Below are 21,471 nucleotides of genomic sequence, written 5' to 3'. Positions count from 1 at the left end.
CATTTAAGCTGTGTGGCCTGAGTGTGTGGTGTCTTCAACAATAGGACCCACGCATATCCCCTGAGAGGCAACCAAGGGCCACATCTACAGTCTGTATTGTTTGGGGGAATCACTTGGATTTTCTTGCCCGACACTTTGAAAGGAAGTTTCTCGGGTCTGGTACTGGGGGTTTTATTAGTCTGTGGTTCTTGTGGGAAAGCATTGTCAGCCCAAGTGTGTGTGTGTGTGTGTGTGTGTGTGTGTGTGTGTGTGTAAGAGAGAGAGAGAGAGAGAGAGAGAAAGAGAGCATGTATGTGTATGTGTGTATATGCATACATACATACATAATACGTATAACATTAGGGCAGTATAAAACAGTGTGACTCCTTGAGGCTTTACCAAACAACCTTGGTGTTCTTTGTTCGTCCTCCCTCCCCCATCTCCTTCTGCATTGGCCACCCTTCCTCTTCTTTAAGCTTCCTCCCCACTATTGCATTTCCCACTTCCTATCACCTGCATCCTGCTGTTCTCTAAGTTTCCCCTCACACACCTATGGTCTCTCTGTGCCTTTCTTACTTCTATGGTAACTCTGCATTGTAAACTCACATCTGAGGGTTAGGACCTAGGAACTGCAGGTAAGAGGGAGGAGGCAGTGTTTGTCTTTCTGGCCCTGGAGTAGCTCGCTCAATCTAATATTTTCTAGGACCATCCACTCTCCTGCAAATTCAACGATTTCATTTTTCCAAGAGGCACTTTTGTGCATTGTTGGGAGCCGAGCAGGTTGGAGAGGGATGGATGTCTGTGCTGAAAGTACTTTAATGAGACCCTGAATTCTCCCCAAATCCAGAGGCTTTTCCCCCTCTCTACAGAATTATTAAATAGCTTCTGTGCCAGCATCTCTGTGTCCCCTTCACCCCACTCTTTTTTTTCTCTTGATGCTGAAGTGTCACCCAGGAAATGTCATGTATAGACTGACTGGTGGCCTCTGGACTTGGAGGAGAGGCATGTGATTATCTCAGACACAGCTTACTCAATGCCCTTGTCACTGGTCACCTTTCTCATAAACAATGGGGGAGCCTTTGTTCCTATGGGAACAGCATTCCAGGAATTGGAATGAGCGATCCTCCAGGGTCTGGGTTCCCAAGCTATGACTTGAAAGCCTGCAGCTGTGACCTGTGTGGTATAAGACTGTGTGTGAGCCATTGTTTCTTAGTGGGAGTGTGATGGTGTCTGTGGCCGATGTAAGTCATTAGGAGTGACCCGGGCACCGTACAGACTCAGGGCTTATGATTCTGATTGGTCTGTTGTAGTTCCATTGATCTGCAACCTTCTAGGGTCCTCAGCTGAAATCGGTCTCTCTGGGAGGAGAGAAGGAAGTGACATCACTTTGTTGCCGTGATTACTTCCTTGCTGCCGATTTACATCTGAATGGTAATTTGTCTTTAATATGGGGAGGAATGAACAACAGACTGCAGTGCCCCTATTCCTCCTGTTGACCATTTGATAAAAAGTAATATAAATGCAATATTAGAAATTCCGAGAACACAGAATGGTAGGAAATAAAATAAAACAAATGTATTTCCCTTCATTCCTTCTCCTCAGACACATTGTGGCTGTTAGTTTCTTGTTATTTGGTCCAGAAACACACACACACACAGAAGGGGAGGGGAGGGTCATTTGTCCGTCCATCCATCCATCTATCCACCCACCCATCCATCCACTATGGATGTAGGTACCTGTGGAGGAGGCCAGTGATGTTAGATCTCCTGGAGCTGGATTATAGGAAATTCAATGTGGATGCTGGGAACTGGACTTAGGTCCTCTGCAAGAACAGTGTGTGTGTGTGTGTGTGTGTGTGTGTGTGTGTGTGTGTGTGTGTCTATGTGTGTGTCCTTTTATCCTCTAAACCATCCCTTCAGCCCCTAGTCTTAAAGTTTTCACACAGTGTTAACTATTTTGTTTCAATCTTAATCTGAAGCTCGCTTAGAGTAACACATGAAATTCTACAGTGTCCCTTTGAATGGTAGCCTTATCGGCTATCAAATTGCCAGCCAGCCCGTTGCCCCTCCCCCGGGGTTTAAACTCTAAAACCATAGCACTGAAGCCTTGTGGTGGCATATCTGACGATTACGTGAGACCGTTTGGGAGATCATTCGTTTTAGTTGGAGCGTGAGCATGGCCCTTGGTGAGGTAAGTCTTCTCCCAGTGTTTAGTCAGGATGCCTCAGAGTGCGCTCTGCTATGCTGGTGCAGACTAGATCCACTCAGGGTTCTCTCTGGTCTGACGCAGTTCATTCCTTCCTTGCCTCTCGGCTGCTTTGGTTGACCATGCTCTGCTCCACGAAAACATTCAGGAACTAACTCAGGTGGGTGTTCCCCCTGAATTCCATCTCCTTCTGTGTTTCTTCTCCCCATGTGATGAGTTCTGCGGTGACTGTGGTAGGAAACAATCCTTATGAAGGGTCTTCATAACATGTGTGACAGAGCGTGAGGAAAAGCTAACTAGGAGGAGGAGCTTTCTGCTGAAGGCCTTGGACCCTGCTCTTTCAAGCTTAGGTTGTGGCAATACCACTTTCTCTGTCTAGAAAGGACCAAGAGCCTGCCTGTTCCCTCAGCTCCTCTATTCATCACTATTTACAGGAAAAACATCACCGGGGCCTTTCCAGATGGTGGCTTTCTGGACTTGAGGAGAGCCAAATCTGCACAGACTCTGGCCAGAGGCCCAGAGAATCTGCCAGGCACTGGGGCTTGTGTTGGCCTTTCTGAGCCACCACCTGGGCCTCTGCATGGTTGGTCCCTGAGCTTTAGAGAGAGAGATGTCAGCAACGCTCTGGTGCCCTTGGCTTTTCTGCGGAGGAATCCCATCCTGGCTGTGGCACAGGATAAATGGCTTACAGGCCGCATACAGCTTGTTCATTTAAGAATTAGTGAGGATTACGTATCGACCTGCATCAGTACTTCTGACTTTTGTTTCTCCATAGCACCACTGGGAGTGGAAAAGTTTAAAACCAGCCATATTCTTGACCCATGGATGATGTTTCCGACTGGAGAAATAAACGCCTAAGAGACAGGCTCAACTAAAATTTAAAACTTTGCAGAAATGATCCTAGAAACTTTGGAAAATAGGCCCTTTGTCTTCTACATGCCTCTCTGCCCCCCCACCCCGTGTCTATTCAGATAACTTGGATGCATTTCATAGTTTGTGAAAGTCATGGAGTATTCCTGATGTCTTGAGAGAAGTTACAATACATCCAGATAGGTTAACGTCTGTTCTCTTAAGCATTTTAGTGGCTGGCCATGTCAGAAAAGCATAATCTGGTGAGCATCATGATTTAGCCATCTGTTGGGTGGCTAAATCTGGGGCAAGCAAGATTGTGTGTGTGTGTGTGTGTGTGTGTGTGTGTGTGTGTGTGTGTATGTGTTGGGAGGGGGAGGGGTGTATTTGAAGACTTGATGCTCCCAAATGATGACGGCACTACACGTTTTTTAAGTAATGGTGCCTGCCAGGTTTTTGGACACTCTTCTCAGAACGGAGAAAAGATATTAAGAAGATAGCCACTGATGTGGCAGGCACTGACAGAGGACCTGGTGGCGGCTTTGGGAATCAATACCGTAGTTTGTGCCTCGGCTATAATTTATCAAGGCATCGCAGTGCGTTGGACAGAGGAGTTCATGGCTACCCTGATTTACAAGCGAAGTTATCGGTAAACTCGAGTTTTATGCACTGCCCAGGGCCACGTGTGGGCCAGGAAGCACACAGCAGCAGCAACCTGTATTGTGAACGACCGGCAGAAGGGCAGTGGGCAACGCATGAGGTGACGCAGTGGGTGAAGCACCGGCTGCAGGCCTGAGGACATGAGTTCTATCTCTGGGACTCACAGGACAGAGGGAACTGACTACGGGTTGTCCGTAGGCTGTCAACATAATAATTAAATGGGTTGGTTTTTTTTTTTTTTTTTTTTGCAACAGTATTGATACAGCCAATCGGAAAAATATGTGGTCTCTCGTATCAGAACACTGTGGCTAGGTAGCTATTCTTACCACGGGGCCAGTGGGTCCTGAGCTGATCGCTGAGTATGCTGGGCCCAGGGGCACGGTCGCTGGAGCAAGTGTTTCTGAGCATTGAGATTCTGTTTACTGTGAAGAGACTTGGAAAAGTCTATTTTCTGCCATACGGGGTTAAACCCAAGACTTTCTGCTGGTTAGACAAGTCTCTACCTCCAAGCTAGCTCCCCAACCCTTTACCTAGTTATTTACTATTTATTTATTTAGATCTGAGACAGGGCCTCAATAAACTGCTAGACTAAGCATATTCCTCAGCATCTTCGTATAGTTAAGGTTGCAGAGACTGCCCCCGGGCCAAGCTTTTTATACAAACCTTTGTGTTTCTTGAATGGGACGGAACAGAAGAGACCCCATCCCTAACCCAAACTTGAGACCTAAGTAGGCATGGCGACACGTGCCTGGAACCCTAACACTTGGGTGATAGAAGCAGGAAGATCGAGAGTTCAAGGCCATCATCAGCTATTCAGCAGGCTGTAGGCCAGTCCTGGGTTCCATGTGACCCTGTCACAAACAGCAAAAATCTCAAGAGATGGTTTGTGTAATGCAGAACTCAAATGTGTATATTCTCAGTGGAGCCTGCCAGAGTTTGCTCAAGAGCTGGTTATCATATAGAGCCTTACACCTTGAGTGGGATGTTTGGTTTGGTTTGGTTTGGTGTGGTTTGGTTTGGTCAGATCTTTGCTCTGAAACAACCTGTGTTTCTTTTGCTGTCAGAAGACAAACGCCCGAAGTCACTATAGAAATCTTTGCAAGATAGGAGTCAAGTCAGACTCAAGATGGGGGAGTGGGAGGGGGATCCTGAGACCTTGGAATAGAAAGTTCACTATGAAGGGCAGCTTTTCTGTGTTGCCCTTGGGTGGCACACAGAAGGCTGTCTGCTGTGGAATTTATTGACCATGCTTGACTGCTTCCTGGTCCTCCCTCCAGGCCCTGCCTTCTCGTTCTCCCCTCTTTCTATCATGGTGAAGGAGTCGATTATCAGCAGAGTTAGTGCCGACCATGGTGAGGGATAAGCTGATGCTTCTCTGGATAAAGGACTGGAAGTGCCCGACTCCTCGCTCTGAAACAGAAGGGTGCTGTCAGCTGGAACAGACATAAAAAAGCATTTCCTGGAGTTTTATTCATTTGTTTATTTTTGACATTTAAAGAGGGTTTTTATCTTTTTTAATGGAAGTGCAAATTCCTAAAAGACCGATCTAGGGTCTCTTTCTCAGTGTGTATTTATTGACCTTTTAGCACCTGGTGGAGGGAACGTTTTAACCTCAAGGTGTATTATAAAGTTATAATAAAACCATTTCTATTTAGAATGTATGCATTTTCTCAACTACCTACAGTATTACAGGAAAAAAAATGTACACAATTGGTGGATATCTGGGGGGAAATTCTATTCTTACACTCTGTAGATTTGGAAAAAAACATAGGAACTAAAAATGTTGGAAGTAAACACAGGCAAATGTGTTTTCTCTTCCCTTAAGGAAACTAAGAGAAATCAAAGGAAGCAATTAATTAGAATACCTTCCCAAGGGCACCGGGGGGGTTGTGTGGAAGAACTGGGGTGCACGTTTCATTTGCTCAGCTGCCCATGTGCTCTGTGCCCTCCCTCCCCACACCACCCCTCTATGTCTCTCTGTCTCTGTCTCTGTCTCTCTCCCTCCCTCCCTCCCTTCCCCCCTCTCTCTGTGTAAGTGTGTGTGTGTGTGTGTGTGTGTGTGTGTGTGTGTGACAGAGAGAGAGAGAGAGAGAGAGAGAGAGAGAGAGAGAGAGAACTCATACTCATTCCTGCACGTATTTCCAGAGGCCAGAAGTTGGCATTTGTGTCTCTCTCAGTCATTGTCTGACTTAAGTTTTGAGAGAGTCTCACTGAGCCTGGGGTTAGCTGGCCACCAAGCTCCTGGGGTGGCAGAAGCAAGTTATGTGTCTGGGGATCCGAACTCAAGGTCTCAGATTTGCACAGTAAGCCATGCCCCAGCCTCCTCCTTGGACTTTTTGTGCTATTTCAGCTCCCTAAGGAAAGATGGATCGAGAAGAGACTTTCCTTTGGTCCTGCTGCTTCTAATTTAACAAAGTAAAAGTCGTGGTAGAGCAGAGCCTAAGGGTACCCTTTATGAAACTGTTAATCTGGGTTCTAGAGGGTAGGGCGGCTCTGTGATATAACTCCTTCTTTGCCTTAACCAAGCCCTGGTAAAGTGCTTAGCATACACACACACACACACACACACACACACACACACACACACGCGCACGTGTGTGTGTGTGTGTGTATGTACGTATGTGTATAAATGTTTTGTCCACTGAGAAAAAAACAGGTAGTTGGGAGTCTGGACTTTGCTTTCTAGTATCATGAAACAAACCCGGAGTCTGTGGACTGCAGTGTTTAGAGGGAATGTCAGGTGCACATGCATGTGATGGACACGCAATAGGCATTGAACACCGTGCATTGCATCCACCAGAGAGTGTTTGTTGGAAGAGCATAGGGAACATTATGCAGAGTGCTGAAGGGTCTTAATCTGCCCTCCTGCTCTGTTTCCACTATAAACAGATCTCCACATTCTGATGGCAGGCCTGTGGTTCTAGCTTCCACTCCTCCCCATTTCAACTCTCCTGACAGGATCTCTCAGACCAGAGGATCCCCAGATAGATTTTTAGAGTTGCAAAATGTTATCAGAGCTGCAAGCAAATTATGCAGTCACAGAGCCTGTTCGTGGTAGTCTTGTAACTCACTGACAGTATAGCCCTTGGGAAAAAGCTAAGAGGTGATGACTATGTCTTAATGCTGTGAGATCTGTGTGCGGTAAGTAGGAAGAGACAGTCACTTATGTCCTGGTCTCAAGGTGCTCTGCCATCTTGTAGGTCTTTAAGAACCTGGAATGTGTTTTCACCTCTCTTCATCTTCATTAATTCATTTAGCCAAGCATTTTTAAAAAGTGGTTGGGGAAAGAGCCACCATGAAGTCAACCGATGCAGTTGCTACTTTTGTCCACAAGGTGGCACATCAGCAAATGGCCTTTGCAGTGGATACAAGCCAAACTGTTGATTTCCCTTTTAAAGGATGCATCTATACTGCCCGTGAAAGAAAGGTGCACTCTGTCAGCAAGGTGACTCACAGCCATCTGAGGAAAAACAGTCAGAGCCCATGAAACTATTCCTGCGAAAGCCAGTGGATAATCTGAGATGAAATGCCTTCTGACGTCACATGGAGATTTTCCCCACAGTTAGCTTCAGATCACTGCTGCAAAGGAGAAAATGAGCTGTTCATCTTGGTAGTGTTTTGAGTTTTAGGGAATAATGTGTGGACGATGCCTTTGTATCCTGGGTTTCCATGTTGGAACTATTGCCGAAAGGTGGTATATATTTGAGCTGGAGAAATCCCTCCCAGTAACTTAGAAGGAATTGGTGGAACATACGTTAAGCATGAGTTCCTTTTGAAGGAGTAGACTTCTAGTTACCTGGTGCATTATCAATAACTCAGTGCATGTATATCAAACACCACAGCTAAGTAACTCCACGATGAAAGGGTATTGGTTGTGGTTTTCATATAAAATGGTCAAAGGTGTTTCATTAGAAGCAAGCAAAAGAAGTAGACATTTACACCCCTCCTGGGAAGGAAGTAGTAAAATTAGTGTTATGCACTTCAGAATTCATGCTTCAGACCCAAATAAGGATTTTTCCCCCTTATTCTCACTTCTAATCAATTTTCGTATTTTGCTATATTTTCCCTGGAAAGAAACCTGTGTTTTTCTTGATGATTTGGGGTGAAGAATCTACCATAGAATCTGATTTAATCTGTCAGTATTATCCTTGGGTAAAACAGCTAAGATAACCACATCCTGTTGTGTCCTGTATCCTGCAGAGGACAGTTAAAGAATACAATTAACAGGCTGCTCACAGATAGCCTTACCTGCCGTCTCAGAGGAGAGCTCTGACAGGATTTCAAGGTTGTCAGGAGAGGTATGAAATTGTCACCAGAGTTTGGTGGCATTGGAGAGACCCAGAGAAAGGAAAGATGAAGGATCCTGTTTACTTTTAATAATTGAGTTGTGTAGTGTGGGTAGGAAGGTCAGAGAGGGAAGGGTGGCTCCACTCCAGTGACCTTGGGTCCTGGAGAAAGAACCATGCATAGAAAGCCTTGCCTTCCTGTGGCAATGCTAGTCTTCAAGAGACTAGAGTCACATTTTCCTGTGGTCATTTGGCCCCATGCTCCTCCTCCTTGCTGCTTCTCTTGGCCACGGCCCTTTTCTCAAGTTACACTGTCAATCAAGAAGGTGATTGACAGAGAGTAGAGAGAGGGTCTTGAAGGCATCGAAACTCAATCTGTAGGAATATAAAAAAGTAGAAGAAAATTGTTCCCTGCAAATTCAGCCAGCAGGAGAATGGCTGAGTAATGTAAGCTTTAGTTCTGTGGACCTTGTAAGTGTATCCAAGTTCAGGGTGACCTGTCTCAGAGGTTATGACCCACTGTGCCCCATCTGCTTGTTACATTGTATTACCTCCCTCCTTTTGTATCATTTGTTTTGCCAGCATGGCAGGCTTCCAGAACTTCCCCACATCCTGTCTGCCTCACTAAGAATTTCTCCTTCCTTTTCCTATGGTTCCTGACCTATATATACTCTACGCTCTCCTCTCCTGGGAGTTTCAGAAACTGCTAATGCTTGGCCCTGCCCTAGAGGATTGTGACTCAGTTGGCCTGGGTGTGGCCTTAGCCTCCAGGACTTAGACAAGATGCCCTGTGGCTTGGAATCTCTGCTGCTGGCTGGTTTACTTTTCATGCCAAGCCCTTCCTTGCTCTGAGCCCGGGCACCCAACATCCTCACCCCCTGATTTCACCAGCAGTTCACCCTGCAATGCTGACCTGTCTTTACTGACTTCCTCTCTTTCATTTATTTATTCAGTGTCTTAGAACCAGTGTCTCCCCCGCCCTATTCTCAAAATCCATCCTGATGTCTGATGCTTAGTAGATGCCTCGTGATTGCTTTCTGAATTGAGGGGATAAAAAAATTACTAATACTATGATTTCAACAAATCAATTCATTCACTTCTGACTTAGGGATCTTCATCGCCTTGGTAGATACTTCTCCTTTACTTGAAGAGCACAGACTCCCTAATCTCCTGTCTTTCCTTAAAGCAATGATAAGTACGTAAAATTAAAGAGGAATATGGTGCTGAGCTGGGTGGTATTAGCCTGAGTCACAAAAGCCAGCTTTAGATAAGGGGTCCAAGGAGGGCTAAGCCTGGATTCAATAAAGATCAAGAAAGGGATCGAATGGAGAGTGCTGTGGGTCTCCAGCACTGAAGCCCCGGTGCTTTACCTAGAGAATATTAATTTATCTAATTGATGATAATATGGCCAATTTATTGTAGCATTAAAAATGCAAATCAGTTACCATATCAAAACATTCACTGGTGTGCCTGGGACATTTTACATTTTATTTTATTTTATTAGGTGATAATGGGAGGCATAATTGTTAATGTTTGATTCTGGCAAAATACGATTAGTTTCTGTGAAACACATTGTGCATTAATGATATCGTTAAGATTAATGAATATAAATGGATGAACTGGGGATTTCAAATAGAGCATAGTGGCTTTGTATCCATGAGTAAAACTAGAGAGATAGATTCCTTGATCCTTAAGGACAGTGGGCTGTCACTCCTTCTGGATTCATGTATGCACTAGAGAGAAAACAAATGTAAGAAATTAAATTGCCAACCCCAGCGATTATATTTTTAAAAAAAAATATGTATTGTCATTGTTTCAGAAGATCATTATGAATTGACTTTGGCTAGAGGCAGCCACCCTTTAGTTTCATTTTGAGAACTGTTTTTAAAGGGACTTTTCATATGAATTTCTAGGTCCTATATGTGTAAAAGAACATGTATGTTTTGGTATATTAAAAATAAGGATCATAAATCATTGCTCCTTAAATTAGATGTGGCTTCCTTGCATTCTTATATATTGTAGGTGTTTACAATGGTCATGTATAACATCACAACTTCTAATGCACTGTTTTAAAAATCTAGAAAAGTGTTTATTTTCCTTGAGTGAAAAAGAATGAGACCACTGCTCAGTGTCCTGGAGGATGAAATGGACATGATATCCCAGGGAGTATTTTTTGTAGCGAAGGCTGTGTGTTTACAGTGGAGGGAGATACTAACAGTGAAACCCAGAGCTGACTTGTGTTCTGCTCACTTGTGATATAAGCATTGTGTTTTGTGTATCTTACCCCTCAGCTAGTCAGATTTACATATTGTGTCCTTGGGTGGTCTTACTGTGAGCTCTTCTTCTGTGCATATCCTGTCTGATCTTCCCCTGAGGCTGGCTTCTTCCTCTCCCTGCACCAGTGTGTGCAGCTCTGCATGTATTTGATTTTCCATTTGTTTGTATGACCGCTTGAGAGTTTTACGGGGCACCTTCTGCCCTTGAGTGGCCTTTGTCGTGGAGGGAATGTATATAGCCTGACTCCTTTATCTTGGAGTCAGTTCCATGCCTGGTGGACCCTGGCTCTGGCTAGAAGCTGGACTTTCTTGTTAACTTCACCTGTTTTCTCTTTTCATGACCTTGGGCGCTTCTTTGAGCCTTTCTGTCTCACTTTCCACATCGGCTAAATTGAACGGGCTTCTTCCCTTCCCAGCGCTCACAGGAAGCAGATGAGGATTGATGAGGTGGAATCCAGAGCCCATTTTGTGTTCCTTCAAAGAGTCCATTTAGATGATGCTGAAAGACAGGGCTAATGCAGTGAAGAAGTGGGGCACACAGTGCTCGCTGTGCAACTCGAGAGAGTCCCGGGAAGGACTTACTTCTCTTTCAGCCATGAACAAGCTGGCAGATGGCAGCCCTGTTCCTACTAGCACCTGCATTGGATGATGGGTAACTGCAGGTTGAAAAAAGGTCACAGAACATGTGAGATATCTGGAATGAGGAAGAAGATCCAGGGGGAGCCTTTGCATTCTTGCCTGAAAAAAAAAAACAACCTAGATTAAGTGTGAGTGTGTGTGTATATGTGTGTGTGAGTGTGTACACATGTGTGGGCATGCACGTGTGCGTGTATGTGCATATGTGTACATGTGTGCATGTGTGTATGTGTGTGCACATGTATGGGTGCACATGTGTATGCATGTGTGAGTGTGTGTATGTGTGTACATGTGTGTGCATGCGCATGTGTGAATGATGTATATGTATGACAGTGTGTGCCACAATATACATGTGAATATCCAAGAACAAGTTTGTGGGATTTGTTCTCTCTTTCCACCTTTATGGTGGATGTCATAGATCTCACTCAGGTCACCAGACTTGTGGGGCAAACACCTTTAACCACTGAGCCATCTTACCCACTTGGCTTTTAAATTCCAAGGATAAAAACAAAAATGTTTTTAATTAGAAAAAAAAACTTTTGGATTTTATTTCTTCAGATGGTTTTTATACTTTGATATTCCAAGAAGTTTGCCTAGGTAATAGTTCATTTAACTTATAATTAGCCTCTTGTCACCATAGAATTAAAAAAAAAAAAATAGAGTCGCTATGGGGCTGGAGAGAGAGTTCAGTGGTAAGGAGCTTGCTCTTCCAGATGACCAAGTTCAGCTACCATAACCCATACCTGGCAGCTCACAGGCTCTGATGCCTCTCGCCTCTGTGTGGCCCTAGGTACCCACACTTCTGCACATATCCATCCATACTCAGACAGACAGACAGACAGATACATAGTAAGTTGAATGTATAGAGCCTGACAGTGCTTCCTATAATCTCTGGACCAACAAATCTACCATGATCGGAATACCATTCAGAAGATTAAGAACAAGGCAGCCTTGTATTTTATCTCAAGGTTTATCTTATCTCCTGTCACTCATTTTAGAACCTCCCATTTTATAAGCTTGGTAAAATACTTGGTTGATCCAGGCACCCTTTGTAGCATCGTTGTGTCAACGCAGGCCTGTCTGAAGCCTGCGTGGTTGATAGGCGTGCCACAGTGCTATGCCCATGTCACTTCACACACCCACGCCCATGCTCTGTGAATGTGAAACACAGAGTTTTCCTAAGTACCAGTCCCATTGTTAGCTAGGCACCACTTAGAGACGCAGGGACATAATTGAAAAAAATATATTGGCGCTCTTTCCAATCGTCAGATCTTCATAAATGCCGTATGAGAAAAAAATGAAGTTGTATTACCCGGTTTTATGAGAAAATGCTACATTTTGTTGGTTTTGTGTGTTCGCAAAGTAGAGGGTATTTTCCTGCTGTGATTGATGCTAGGGCATTTATGAGGACAGCCTGCTATATTTCATATGTATATGAGGATGTCATTGTTAAAATGTTCAAAAGAAAATTATGTATGTGATTTATATTTTATTATTTCCTCCCAGGATGTAATTTTTTTTTCCAATTCCGTGATTCCTATCATGTTGTCAGTAGTGATTTGATGGCTAATATGCCAGAAATAATTAGATAAAAAATGGTGATGCAGACGTCAAGACAACGTAGCTTTCTTATGAAAGAGCCTTCAGCAAAATCATGCATGTTTCACAGTAGGAATCACGGGTTGCATGCGTTGAGACGGTCTTCAGATTACAGGCGGGATGGAAAGGGAGCTCTGCGAGAGAAGCGTGGGCTGCAGCAGATTTCATAGGCATATGCTTGCTACTGACCCCACCTGCAATTTGAACCAAATTAAATGTGTTTTTGAAAATGCTACTCTGGGGGTTTTGTCAGTGGGAAGGTGTTAGGCCCTCAGATTCTGTTTGAGTGAGGAGGAGTCCGCCTGTCTCTAGAAAGCTTGGAGGCATCCAGCCCTTTGTTGGAGTCCTCCTTCCTGATGGATTTGACATCGTTTCGGGATGCAGATATATACACTATGCTTGGTGAGAGCGTGCATTTATGTGCATAAACAAACCTGTTTTTTCCTTAGAGGTTAGAGCTGGACCACTTCAAATTACTATCTTAAAATACAAGAGAAGATCATTTGTGGCTACAGTGCTTGTCCCTGGGTGGCATCTACTGGAACTTTAAATGAAGTGGGCCCATTGCTGGGGCCCTGGTTACCTCTGACCACTGATGACACTGGTAGTTATTAAGATCTTGTTATTCGTGTGTTCTTTTAATAAGCAGTAAATATTTCTAGGATTCAACAGTGCTAACATTAGGATGCATTATCATAATAACTCAGTACGCATGTTGGAGAGTAATAAGGGTGGGTGTCCAACTTTGTCAAAAGCATCATCTGCTCTCATCACAAAGGTGACAACATTGTGTGCCTTGGACCTGCACACCCCAGCTCCCCAGTGTTTTCTGAGCTCCACTTTCCCACAGATGAGAGTGAGGCCTCGGCCTTCTCCTTATCCATGATTGAATTCCTGGACAGAAGATTCTGGAAGCCAGGACTGTGGCCCACGGGCCTTGGGAGGCAGAGGCTCTCTGAGAGGCTCTGAGTGGAAGGAGGAAGAGCACTGTGAAGTCCTGCTTGTGTGCCACAGAGGAAGGCCATGAGTTCCCATACAGGGCTGTGCTGAGTGTCCCCTCAGTACACTGGTGCTGGCTTCCACATTTCCCATCAGGTTACTCCTTTCTCTTTCCTCTTCCCCAAGCCCATGATACCTTGACACCTAAGAAAGAGGAGGCTCCACGGAAGAGGGACTTGCCACAGCCTGTACACTGGCGTGTGGCAGAGCTTGGATCGGGCTGGCAGGCTGGCTACACAGGGCAGCCTTTGGGGAATGAAGAGTGACGTCATGACTGGGAATTCCCCCTCTCCTTCCCAGCACTGCTCAGAGTAGATCAGCCTTGCTCTGAGTCATTTGCTGAAAACGGAGAGGGGGATTTAAGGAGAATTCCCTTGGTGGTAAATTCCAGAAAAGTTATTGGACTAGGAAAGAAAGGGCTGCCAACACTGTCCCGCCCCCGGGACATATGCCGTGCTGGGCATAGCAACTAGGAGAATGCCCTTGGCTCTGCGTAGGTAGTGTGATTGTAACTAAGTGCTGGTTGTATTTGGAAGCGTGTAATTGAGAAGGCAGAGACCCAAGGGCTGTTCAGACTGAGGGGAAACCCAGAGCTGTTCTATCTAGCCTGTCTCTGGATGCCCTCTCTCTCAGTCCTACTCATGGGCTCTCACTCCTCCTTTCTCACATTCCTTTTCTGTTAGAAGCCCAAGGCATATAGGGACCACTTGGGATTCCTGCACCTTTGATGGTATATTCTGATCGCTGATCTCCTATGATCATCCTCCCCACCCCCCTTAGGAGATAAAAGATCTAGTGCCTTTCACATCTCCATCAGTCTCTCTTTCCCTCCTTGGTTTAACAATGAGAGGGAAGGAGAGGAGAGGAGAGGAGAGGAGGGGAGGGGAGGGGAGGGGAGGGGAGGGGAGGGGAGGGGAGGGGAGGGGTGAGGAGATGAGAGGATGGAGGTAGGAATGTAGACTCCAGTCTGATCTGAATTGGTGGCTCTATCCTGCCTGTCCTTGGCGTAGAATCTTAGAAAATACATAATCCCTCAGAATGCCAGTTCCTCATCTCTGGCAGGGAAGGGGCTTACCTGATTTGTGGGACTGTTACTGTTCAGTGTTCAGTGAGATGACTGGTTGATACATAGTATATGACCAAGAAAAAGTCAATCATTATCATTTATAAGTGAAAGGAGTGGAAATAAAATACAAACATTAAGAAGGGATTGAAATACAAGCACAGAAAGGCATTTGATCAAAGCTCTCGAGCAAAGCTTGACTGTGCCATTCAGAGTCCCTGTTTCATTCTGAGACATGGGGGCATGACTGTTGCCACAGTAGATCTTTGCATGCCTTCTCATGAATGATCATCCCCTTTGTGCCCCACACGACCCATAATGTTTTAATTTAAAAGGAGGCAGCAAACACACCCATTGGTGTCCAGTAGTAATTTTATGAATGGAAAACACAATGTAGCGGTTTAATGGGAGAATGTATCCATTTGGCAATATTGACTTCCCCAGGGAATGATTAGATGAGACATTGAAGCCTTCTCTCTCTTGCAGGTAGCAGGATAGGTTGATAGAGATATTTTGTCATTATCTATAGTCCTCGTTGAGAAGTAGCTGACATCACCACACTTGTGCATGAACACGTTTAGGAGCATCCCTCCGAGCTGTCATGAATTCTAGAAAGCTTGCAGAGCACTCTATAAACTCTGGGGGTCTGGTGGGGCGTGGGGCAAACTGACACTCCTCTGTCACTGCTGCTCCAGGGTCAGGTCGAAAGTCAAGGGAGAAGGAGCCTTCTTTGGGGATTGATGAGACCCTCTCTCTCCCTCGACACTGGGTCTCTGGGTAGACAGATGTTCAAAAGGAAAGATGGGAAGAAGGAACCCGGAGTGGTTGCAGAGTAGATATAAAAACTTCAGTTGCCTTTGCTTTCTAAAAAACAAACATACAGGGCTGGAGAGACTGCTCTTCCAGAGGTCCTGAGTTCAATTCCCAGCAACTGCATGGTGGCTCACAACCATCTGTAATGGGTTCTGATGCCTTCTTCTGGTGTGTCTGAAGACAGGGACAGTGTACTCATGTACATTAAATAAATATTTGAAAAAACAAAGCAAAACAGCAACAACAAAAACAAGCATGCATACAAACAAACTCCGTGAGCATTCAGCTGCCCGAGGATGGACACAATGCAAAGAAACCTTGGCGCAGGGTAACCAACACAGATCTGCTGGAGGCAGGGTTCCAAATAGGTAGGAGGTGGACACCCAACAAGAGATAGACCTGAATCCACACTGTACCAGGGCCTACAAATCTCCATTGCCTCTTTGTGAAAAGCAGCCAAATGCTTTTGCTCCTGATTGGAATTCGGAACTGTTTTTGTCTCTGGAAGACACTAACCGACAATAATTATTGAAATGTAATTTTGACCTCTATCCTAGTGACCATGAATTTTGAATGTCTCATGACCTAAACAATGCCAAGAGTAAATGGGCTCGTGGGGTACCAAGGTAGATATCATTAAGCCGAATATCACAAAGCTCCTTGATTTAGACTACAATGCACGGCAAAGCCCACAGAGTTTTCTCATTTGAATACCAGTGGAAAGGTGATGTGTACTGAAGTTCGTGTTTTGTGAACTAACTCTCAACATTGTGAACATATTCTGCGAAGGTATAAAATCACAGGGAAGGAGGGGGTTTATTAATGGAAATTAGTCTGGATCCCAATTATTACCTGTGAATAGTGTCATCATTTGAGGGTTTTATTGCATTTTAACACATGGCTTATCTTGATGAGAAAATATATAGCAAAGGGTAAATGTAGCAATTTCCCTTTACTATTCCCTCCGCTCGACCATTATTGCCTGATGTTATTTTCAGCAGCCTTTCATTTTTGTCCCAAATGTTTTTGCCTCTGGCTTGTTTTGTTTCTTTAAAATGTATGTGTATCACTTCTCAAAGTGATACACTTTGACAGGTAATCGATATTTTTTTTCATACTAGATTTGATGGTTATAATCTTCATCTTAGACTTAGTTAAGGGTGGAATGCTAACCTAGATTTTTATCTCAAGATATCCCTTTGTCAAGAGACAGACACACTTTTTGTCCTCAGCCACAGTCCTTTCAGACTTGTGTGTCAGGGCGGTTCTACCTCCAAGGTCCCTGCTGCATTGGCTCTGCTTATCAGAGACACACATCAGCTACGTTTCTGACAGTATATCCCCAGAGCATCCTGTGGTGGCATTTCCAAACAGCTTCCACCATTGGTCACAGAAAAGACGCTTCTGACCTCCCCGTTTCCCAGGAAAGTGATCTTTATTTTCTGAGCAAAGGTGTTTTCTGTTTTTCTCTTTTTAGTGGGAGCTTTACTTCTTCTAGAAGTACTAGCAAGCTGAAGATCATACTCTTCAAAGTAAAGAACCATGGTGGGGGGCTTGGGAGAAGGTGCAGTGGGTAAAGGTGCCTCCAAGCCCGTGGACCCAAGTTCAATTCCCATAACACAGACGGTAGGAGACAAGTCCTCAGAGTTCTCTGCCCTCCATGCATACACAAGTAAATACAATAAGTTTGGTTTTGTTTTGTTTTTAAGTAAAAGAACCGTGAATGGGGGCTGGAGAGATGGCTCAGTGGTTAAGAGCACTGGCTGCTCTTCCAGAGGTCCTGAGTTCAATTCCCAATAGCCCTCTTCTGGTGTGTCTGAAAACAGCTACTCTGTGTTTGTGTGTGTGTGTGTGTGTGTGTGTGTGTGTGTGTGTGTGTGTGTGTGTGTGTATGTGTGTGTGCATACACATCTTTAAAAAGAAAGAATCATGAATGGCTTTTGCTTCCAAAGTTGAGCTATTCGGTTAAAAAAAAAATGCTTCTTCCCCTAAAATCAGTATGCCTTCCTTCTTAGACCGTGGGCAGACAGGGAGGACTTTCAAAGACATAGACATGGGCTATATGGCTGCCCAGGCTTTGCCTAAGAAGGCTCTTATAACTCAGGGAAGTTTTGAGGACTACTAGAAAGTGAAGGGGCCAGGAGTACCACATCAGTGGTTGCCATAGGAAAGACCTCTGTGTCTTCATTTCCCCAGGAGAGTTGAAAGCGCCTGAGGGCAGTGAGAACAGGAGCTCTTCCCCTGGCACCTTCACAAGCCCATTTGGCTGCCTTTAATTGAGCTTTTCTTTTCTATAAAGAAACGAAGAACAGACTATTTTTACACCTTCAATTTTAAACAGGAAATGTACAGTTTTGAAGGCATCTTTCTTCAAACTGTGGCTTATGTTCAAGTTTGTGGGCGTGTTTTGAGTTGTGTGATGGCCAGTTTTGTGCTCTCCCCCCAAACCCGCCACCCCCCCCCACCGCACACCCACTCCACTTCTCTGGGCATAGCATCATCTCTCTACATACAAGCTAGAGCTAAAAACTCGCTGGGGCTTTCTGCCTTAAGTGGCATCAAATGAACACATCCGAGTGGAGACTACTCTGATACCCTTCTCTGCTGAGCCTCAGATAGGGATTGTCTGACTGGACTTCTTTTGTGTCTAGAGATGTATGCAAGGACTGGTGGTGTAAAATGCAATCAGTTTGGCTCAGTGCTTAGATTCATAAATCCCAGAGCTATTTTTAATGACATAATCTAATCAATTGATAGCATAGCTACCAGCATGCTGACAGTTAGGGAGGGAGGGAAAGTGAAGCAGGGGGATCTGTAAAGACTTGCCAGGCATTTCTTTCTTCTCCCCTCCCATCATTTGAAAAATCTTTAGATCACTGGAATAGGTAAGAATCCAAGAATCACTGATATATTTTAAATCATTTTAGGGCTGCTTCCCTGTGTCTTGCAAGAAGACAAATCTGTAACTGTAGAGGGGCAGTGGAGGTGGTTCTCAGACACACCACGGAGTTGCCTGCCTCCCTGAGGACCAAACAATTCCCCCAATTTAAATATCTTTAGAGCAGACACAGGAGGAATTATTTATTATAAATTGATGGTATCGTATATTGTTACTCCTGTGCCATGCCAGTAATGAAACCTAATATCCATCTGGTAGTTGCTTTGAATTGCAATAAGGTGAAGATGAGCGGAGTAAACAAGCCGAAACAAACTGTGAAATTGCACATGATGGGAATCTACCGCTACCCCACCCCCAACAGCCGATAAGGCCGTAGGAATAGGTTAATACCCCAGCTAAATGATGGCTCTTAGAATTTCTTCCTTCTTTTTAGAGTCAGATATCAGCAGAACTAAGTTCTGGATGGGGGGAAGAGGGGGAATTAAAACCCATACTTTGTGTCTTCGGGGTGGGAACTGCCCCCAGAGATGTTTGTCTCCGGGTGGGAAGTGCTCCTTGGAGGACGGCTGAGAAGCAGCCGCGCCCTGAGCTCTCCCTTTCAGGTTTCAGGCAGCAGCTCTTATGTTCTGCTACCGTTTATTTCCTTTGATACCGGTTGAAAAAAACCAGCACCAGGAGTGAGTGGTGGTGCCGCTAGATGTGACCAGCTGGCCCTGTTTTTTTTTTTCTTTTCTCTCTCTCTCTTTCTTTTTTCTTTTTTTCACCTTCCCGATCAGTAGCCGCTTTGACAGAGGTGTGTATCAGCGCTGATTTACTCTGGACCTCGGAGGGGGCTTGACCCAAAGTCGCTGCTGAAAGCCATTTACCTGCTTGCCTGGAAAACCACCAGTCAGCATTTGGAAGAACAAAACAGGGATCCCACAATTTCCAGTCTGATAGCGAAAGCCTCCTCTGCCTGCTGGGAGGAAATACGTTAGGCGCCTGTGCCTGTCGGAGCCCACTTGCTGCGCTCTCCCGGGCGGGCGAACTGCGAGCATGAGCATCCGTGGTCTCCGAAGTTGGTGGAGTGAATAACTAAGCAGGACCAGCTGACTTCAGGCTCCAATCAGCTAGAGCGTGATGTAAGTGTTTAGCAGCTGCGGGGGCTCTGAATTAGCGTGGCCAAGTAGAGGTAGTACAGCATGGCCAGACTGTGGCGACAGGCTCGGAGAAAGCAGAGAGGGAGATGGATGAGTCCAGCATTCTGAGACGGAGAGGGCTCCAGGTAGGCGAAGCTTCCATTCCTGAAGTGCAGCCCTGTCAGTGGCTAGCCATTGAGGATTTCAAAGTTCCTGTGGCATTCCTTTACTGGGCACGGCTGTGAGCTCAGTTCTTAATGTCTACTTGGCAGTGGGGTCTGCTGGGGCACTCCAGGTCTGACACATGGGGAGCTTCAGTGAGGGGAGGGTCTTTTGTCAGAGACAATGGACAGGACCTTTAATTTGACACTTTGGACATGGTTGTTCAGGAATAGTTCAGTCTGGGGTGGTGGCGGCAGCCGATAAGAAGCTCGGGGATTTTATCTAATGCCAGGGAAGTCTGAGACAGTAGCAACTCCCTCCGCTAATGGGAACACAGGACTGAGTTTTGCATAGGGGTCACCTCCTCCGAAGGCATCTGTGCGACTGCCAGGCAGTTGCCTGCAGCTGTTAGACGTCTACCTGTCGGGGAAATGAAAGTTTCTACTGGCAGCTGGGGCAGAGTTGTCTGTGTGTAGGCGACTAGGGAAGATGTGTGCCCCCACCACCCACCCTCTCTTGCTTTTCTGTGTTCAACTTTGTTGAATTTACTCTCTCTCTCTCTCTCTCTCTCTCTCTCTCTCTCTCTCTCTCTCTCTCTTATTGTACAAATGTATCCTAAGTGAAAACTTAGAAAATATGAAAACTTAAACCAACAACAACAAAAACCCCACATCTGCCTGGCAGCCCAGCAGTTGTTGAGTTTAAGGAAGCCACAATTTAAATGTATTCAAATTAGTATTTATCTGCCAATGACTCTGTTTGCTGTGGAAAGTTTTTTTTTGGGGGGGGTGTCTTTTTTGTTTGTGTTTGTGTTTGTTTTGTTTTCCTTTAGGAAAGAACCGTCATGGAGCTCTTGCCCGTTATTTTTGAAATTAAGACAATATGCCTGCTTCAGGGTCCAGATTAGATGACATGTTTAGCAGTGTTTATTCGGTGACCCTTTGAGTCATTGTCCCTTAGCTGACTGCTTTGGGTGCCGTCAGTGCCTAACAGTGACATTCTTTATGTTCAGTTAACATCACAGTGCTGTGGGCAAGCCAGGGGAATATTTGTGGGTAGACAAGAGAGGGGTTGAAAAAGTTGGGGTTCAGGGCCATCCATTGTTCCAGACCTAAGTAAACAGATGACCTCCTTGGAGAGCCCTGTGGTCATTGTGTTTGAATGTACAGTCACTGCCGTGGACTTCCTCTTCTTTGTTTTCCTCTTCTCCATAAAGTTCTGGTAATGCACAGCTGTCTGTGTGTCTTCCTGGCCCCCTCGGAGTCACTGGTTAAATATGGAAAGGCTCTTTGTTAACACGGGGATGTGCTGTTGAACTTCCAGTAGTGCAGATTATTAGTAACTGATAGCAATGTGTTGGTGTTTTCTCCCCTGTAATTTAATTTCATGGTTTTTAAATCTATTTCTGAGAAGGAATCTTTGTAGGTCTCTTCTTCATTCTGTAATTTTCTTTTTTACAATGACGTAAGAGATGGTTGGAGGCTTGGGGGCTTTCCAAGGTTGTTGGTTCAGTGAGTTTTAATTTTAGAAAAATTAAAAGGAGAAGAGGAGAAGTTGGAATTTTGGAACTTAAAGTTTAGAACTGCATCTTTCTAAAAAAAAAAGAAAAAGGTGTATAACAAAACAAAGGAACTTAACTTGCTAATATGGAATTAGAGTGCACGATGTTTGTTGTAGCCTGCTCTTGGGGTACCTGATTTCCTCCAGGGCAGTCTGCTCGAGAGTGAACAGTTTCTATTGTGAGTGAGAAACTGAGTCTTCACATTATACGAAATGGCATCCTGGAAGTGTCTGGATGTTCCTCACTTACAGCCCTGCACATGCTTAAATGAAGCCCCATTTGCTTCATTTGACTTGTATCCGAGGCAATTCATATTGTAAAAGGCACCACACATACAGAGCAGCTGTCTTAAGAGATTCCAATGTA

General features: G+C 44.9%; 1 protein-coding gene across 10 annotated transcripts in view; it reads left to right on the top strand.

Annotated features, from left to right (window-relative positions):
* Positions 1 to 21,471, top strand: part of Mast4 (microtubule associated serine/threonine kinase family member 4) — a 598,008-nt gene that overhangs the window by 220,168 nt on the left and 356,369 nt on the right. For 3 of the 10 annotated variants that reach the window (XM_087613937.1, XM_087613949.1, XM_087613929.1), the window contains exon 1: positions 19,422 to 19,528. In XM_087613937.1, coding sequence (XP_087470063.1) covers positions 19,490 to 19,528 — 39 coding nt within the window. In that variant the 5' untranslated portion in view covers positions 19,422 to 19,489. 10 annotated transcript variants of the gene reach the window in all.

Source organism: Rattus norvegicus, chromosome 2 (genome assembly GCF_021556685.1).
Source record: "Rattus norvegicus strain SHRSP/BbbUtx chromosome 2, alternate assembly SHRSP_T2T, whole genome shotgun sequence".
Lineage (NCBI taxonomy): Eukaryota > Metazoa > Chordata > Mammalia > Rodentia > Muridae > Rattus > Rattus norvegicus.
Note: the sequence above shows the minus strand (reverse complement) of the source record. Positions and strands in the feature narration are given on the sequence as shown.